Source organism: Austrofundulus limnaeus, unplaced genomic scaffold, assembly GCF_001266775.1.
Source record: "Austrofundulus limnaeus strain Quisiro unplaced genomic scaffold, Austrofundulus_limnaeus-1.0 Scaffold55, whole genome shotgun sequence".
Classification (NCBI taxonomy): Eukaryota; Metazoa; Chordata; class Actinopteri; order Cyprinodontiformes; family Rivulidae; genus Austrofundulus; species Austrofundulus limnaeus.
Genome location: NW_013952457.1, coordinates 1,315,430 through 1,321,269, shown reverse-complemented (window position 1 = coordinate 1,321,269; position 5,840 = coordinate 1,315,430). Strand labels below are relative to the sequence as shown.

Genomic DNA, 5,840 nt, shown 5'->3' with positions numbered 1-5,840 from the left:
ACCAACATCTGGTGAAAATTTCATGTCATTAGCACCTCTAGTAATATATTTACTGAGAAAAATGATGACGTGTTCAATACTTATTTTACCCGCTGTATTCAGAACAGAGCTCAAGCAAGGAACGTCTTAGGAATAAGAAGAAACAGAACTACTTTTTACTAGAACTTTCATCATATGAAAGCAAAAAAATAAAATAAACTTAAGCAGAAGGCAGCAGAAGGAAAGCCCTCAGGGGAGCAGTATCAGAGGAATGAGGGTGTGACCATAAAAATTTAATTTATGAGGAACAAATACGTGGAAGGTTACAAAAGGTAAGAAGAAAAAAATAAGAACATCGCATACTTACTGCAGTTTACCACAGTGATWAACAAATACAGTACCTGTTCACTTGATTAATGATAATTTATTTTATTTAAGAACATTTAACACAATTGAAGTCATGTTATTTCTTCACATACTCGGGGAGGGAACGTTTAATAAAAAAAGGGATCAAATAAACACCAGGACAATATTTTAAGTGCCATATCATTTGTGGTGTAAAGTGCTTTATACAGTACTTTCACACAGTGGTCAGTTTTTTTAATCTTCCTCTAAGTGGGGTAACAACAGGTTAAACYGGCAGTGAGTTGTTGAGTGATTTATATTTTCTTCATTTAACATCCACTTCAGTGGTTATGAGACAAGCTGCTAGGTTGCTCAAGGATGCAGAAAACTAATAGCAAAGCACAAAGTTTTTGTTTGTTGCCTATACATAGTTTGTTTTTGTATTTTTTTTTTATTATTTTGCTGTAATTAACTGTGATTAAAGGAGACAAAAAGTGATGCACACTGCTTTGGCTAAATGAAAGCACCTCTAATGGAAAATGGACTGAGGAGCAGGGAAGTTTGTTCCCATAAAATTTAAATCAAACGGTTCTGATTCTTCTTGGTACAAATCAGTTTCCTCAAGGTTGTTGAAGGTGTTGTGGAGACACATCAGTAAGTCGTTCTCTTGGTGTTCATCTAAGCCACTCAGCATGGGATCATGGAGATAYGTCTCCATCTGTAGCTGCAGAAGTTGAGGTTCCACTTCTTGTTCTGTGAGCAAAGAAATGGAAAAGAGAAAGTAGAAATTTTTGTTCAGTTTTACTGTCGTGGGTACTTTTTTAACCACAGTGCTGGTTTTAAAGAGGAAATGAAAGTGAAAAAATGGTGATTTGATCGGAAGCACAAAAAAAGAAAAGGTGAACCACTGTGAAAGCCCAAAAAAGTTGATTTCATTCAACACATTCATAACATGCATTGGTTTGTTTGGGTTTTAGATTTAACTTCATTAGTTTAAGTAAAAGCGCTGTCACACGATAACATTTTAGACAACTTCTGTCAACTTATGAACATTTTAAAGACATCTATGTTGAAGATGGAATTAAAAAMACAATCTGAAAGCCTCTTTTAGCCATGTACATAATAATGCTAACAAATTGACTAAATACATAACTTAATAAAGTAATTTACTTTTTATTTTAATATTAAAAAATCATAAATTGGCATAAGTTGTCTAAAACGTTATAGTGGCAGGGCCTTAACACAGAACAAGAACCTGAATAAACAACTTCCTAAAAAAAAATAATGTTACAGCTTTTGGGATTTTGGGAGATATGACATCATAATCCATGTGTGACATCAGCGCACGTTTGATGAGAGTATTTATGTCTCCCAAACATGATATTATTTACGAAGGTCGAGTAGACGGAAAGTTACATCAATAAACTGCCAAACAGCAAATTTAAAGCTCATTATTTTGACAATTTATATTTCTATTAATTCTAATAGATATTTGAAAGTGGAGTTTCAGGTTTTAACAAATAATATCATACCTGTTGTAGACAGTTTTTAAAACAACTGAGTTTGGAAAAGTAGAGGTTTTATTCTAACTGGACTGATGAGCCAACAGCTTATGGACGTATTAATGCCTTATTAAAACTCCTCTCTCCATAATTTCATTGCAGTTCATGTAAATGCCATTTCATAACTTTTTACACTGTAGTCAAATTTACATCAGTTATTCCAGCAGAAGTCACCATTAATCTTTGATCATGTGCTGAATTAATAACAGAGGAAACTGAACTGTATCAGGGGGTTGTGAAAATCTTTAGGCAGGCTAAGCTTGTTCTTTCTCTGTATTTTGATATGCTGTTAATGTGGACGCTCTCACCATCTACTGGCCCTGTAAAGGTATTACACATGCAATGCGCAGACAAGAAGTATATGTAGATTAAAAATATGTTTAAATTAATAATTTCCCAGCGTAGTGTAAACAAGGGCCTGAAAACCAATGACATGGCCTGCTATGTTTGAGTGTCTTGTTAAAGTGTTTAAATTAGCTTCTTATCTGTTGTTTATTAAATCAATCTGATATTTTGTCAGGTCTAGTTATTGGTGGTTTGTCTTGAGCTGATTGGTAAAGTGTACTTGTAAGTTTCTGAAGACAGGCCAGAAGTCCTACTTGTGGAAACCTGTTGTTTTTGTTACTGGCTAAAAGCATTTATCTTCGATTATTGGTCTTTTATAAAGGTTAATTTTATTTCTACTTTGTAGTTTGTCATTCAAGTTTATAGTACCGTAGGCTGTTGCATCAAACTTTTGGTTCAATACTTCCTAGCATTAATTGTTTGGCTTGATTTTTTTGTTTTACTATATTGCCTTTTGTGAACAATTGTTAATGTTAATTAGTATTGTTAATTTGTACCCTCCTTTTTCTTTCCTTTTGCAAACACAAACAGTAAATTGTTTTTTTCTTTTAAACCAGTTCCATCCAGTTTAAGTTTATTTCTACTTTGCTGTCTCTAGCCAGATCAAAACAAATGTTTAATATTAATTTAATTTAATAGATGACAAACCATTTTAGCATTTCTTGCCTCAGCAGATTTGTCACTAACAAATTTCTGAATGAGATTTCAGCCCAACAATAAATGAAAAGTAACCACTGGCGCTGCAGCTCTTATTAATAAATTCAGACTCTTAAAAAAGCGGGGGCAGGAAGAGGAAACCATGCCATCTGTGGATGTCTAGATGGCTGGGAAAAAGACATTTGTTTCAGCAGCAGTCACATTGCAAGATTTTTCTGGATACAGCTTGATAATTGCTAAAGATTGTCAGTTCGACCTACGGCAAAATCGACTGCTGGTGAGCTGAACAACCACTGTCAATTCAAACCAACAACAAATGATGTGTGGTTTTTTTACACCTAAAAAGTTCAATCTTTAAACTGCTACTATAAAATCTGGCTTTCACTACAATGACACAGGGATCTAAATTCCATGAAGCTTAATATGTACTAGATGGAAAAAAGAAGCATAATTAGTTTGAAATGTAATCAATATAAGATGGATAGCTAATATCATAACAGATTAAACCACTTTAGAAAATACAGCCAAATTATCTTTGATTTTTCTCATTGTTACTGCAGATTGTTTGATTACGATGAAATGCATTTTTCATTTTCAGGAAAACATCAGAAAGAAGAAACAAAATGTTGTCAAGTGAAATAAAGGTGTCAGTAATCTACCCAAACAACCCCAAAACCTTCACAATGAAAAAGATTTTATGAGCTCAGCAGATAAGCAGAACATGTTCATGCAGCAGAAGTGGCCAACATTCCCATGACGCATCATTCAGACATTCAAAAGGTAATTTAGTCATCATCACCACAAGTTTAAACTAGAGACAGAGTCCGAGCGAGCTCAGTGATGATGGGGTGTGATTTGTGAGGGTTTTAGCTGGACGGGACAGCAAGGAGAGGCATGACTCACCCGCTGCCTCTCCACACGGGTCATTGTTTGGCTCCAGGCCTTCACCGTGTGCCATGTCACAGGACATGGGTGACCTAGCCTCCGGTGTATTCCTATATGACCAATAACAAACAGCCATTACAACCATACGGTGTGGGTAATCTATTTAGATAGAGTGTATGTGTTTTGTAACTAAATGGGCTGTCCTTTGTTTTTTTTTTTTAATATCACTATTTTCAATTCAAACAATTAGGACAAATCGACCAAGAAATGAACTTACTCTTTTGAAACAAACACCAGCTTCGTTTTGATGTATTTTAAATAAGGACTGTCATCTGGAAGAGAATAGGTTCAGACGTGATTAAAAGTTGTTTTTTTTTGTGTGTTTTTTTTTACGGAGTAGAAAACATTTGTGTCATGACATGTAGAGATGGTACCTCCAGTTTTCTCAGAGTAGTACTTTCCAAAAGCCTGGTCCTTTGGAGTGTTGGGGTACAGGTAAAGAAGAGGATTTTCAGGCACATTGCCAGCTTCTAAGATCTGGAAATTCCTGATGATTTCATGGAATGGTATCTGGGAGAGGTCAGTTTTGGTGAAGGGTTGGACCGTCTTTATGTCAGGCTCACCTAAAATATGCAAAATAAGTGAATATTTGTATTTTTGCATTGTAGCAACTACTTGAAAGTATTTCCTTAAGTCGTCATTAAAATTAAATATCTCACCAGTGTGGGTGATATCCACCCAGGAGAAGGTGATCCCACCGACAACACTTTCACTGAAGCGTAGCAAGAATGTGCCTCTTTGTTTTTTCTTCAGCAGTAACTTCTCTCTGCCTTTGCTCACAAAACCCATGATGAGACTGMATTTTGAGACAACATAAATTTGTAAGTTTTATTTTAATACATTGATAAACTAGATAATGGTGTTCCTACAATCATAAACACCAACTTCCACTTTTATGCTGATGATACAGCGATGTATTCAGTAGCATCCATGCTTTATTGGGTGCTTTAGCAACTTCATAAATATTTTATTGCRCTAGCTGGATTGGTATTAGTGTATGTTATATTTTAGTGCTGCTTTGAGCTACTGTAGTTTTTTCCCCTGCTAAAATTAAGGTCTAATTAACTAAATCAATAACTAAGAATTAGTTGCTGACAGTTTGAGGAGTGTCAGAACTCTGGTTAAAATTAGTCTGGATAACAGTATTTGGTCCTGATACATTAGAGACTTTGCACCTGAGTGTAGTACGGTTTCATCTATATGATCAAAATGGGATATTTTAATGATTCATCAATGTCTCAGAATCTTTTTCACAATACCTGTGCTGTTCCAAGCTTTATTTACAGGTGAGCTGTGTGCAAAAATATTTAGGTAAGTGACAAAATTACATCCCATCATAACTTTTTACAACAAGATGAGCAGTGTAACTCGCTTTACCTGTCAGTAATAAAATATGAAGACTGGATTGTGTATAAATGAATTTAGACAATACGTTTAAAAATATGCAGTAAAAAGAAAGACTGAGGACTAAAAGCAGAGTTTAACTTTAAGCATATATTTGTTTAAAGAGTGTTTTTGTTAATTGGTTTGACTAATTTGTTATTTAAAATTAGAACTTACTGAAAGATTAAGAGCAGAGCTCACCTTGCTGAAACTTGTTCAGGCATTTAATGATGATTTAGATATTAAAGTGAGCTTTGATTTGAGTAGTGGGCTTATAATTCTCATTCAAAAGTTTTTTGCAAGTTTGCTTTAAACCTGTTAGTTTATTGTTTAACACCTGAAATTCCAATAACAGATTTAATATAACAAACATGCACCGACGGGTGACGGGACGGGACAGAAGCAGGAGGAGGTTCTTAAAGAGACAGAGGCCAATTTCAAGGCGTGTAGCAGAGGAAGTGATGAGAAGATAAGTTTATTTTCTATTTAAACATAAAAACAACATTTTAATAACAGCTAAAGATGACATAGATACTTTATTATAGTATAGTATTTAAATGTATGCCTGAGAAACACATAATATTGCCCCTTTAAATTTACATGCCTCTCAGAGCTGACAGGCAG

The 5,840-nt window shown here is 34.6% G+C and overlaps 1 protein-coding gene across 1 annotated transcript in view; it reads right to left on the bottom strand.

Moving 5' to 3' along the window:
• Window positions 1-251: 251 nt before the first annotated feature.
• The window catches only part of stat2 (signal transducer and activator of transcription 2), a gene marked incomplete in the record, with an annotated part of 12,610 nt that continues 7,021 nt past the window's right edge, over window positions 252-5,840 (bottom strand). Inside the window, 5 exon segments of the mRNA XM_014009117.1 lie at window positions 252-1,077; window positions 3,792-3,883; window positions 4,051-4,105; window positions 4,208-4,396; window positions 4,493-4,629. Coding sequence (XP_013864571.1) covers window positions 854-1,077; window positions 3,792-3,883; window positions 4,051-4,105; window positions 4,208-4,396; window positions 4,493-4,629 — 697 coding nt within the window.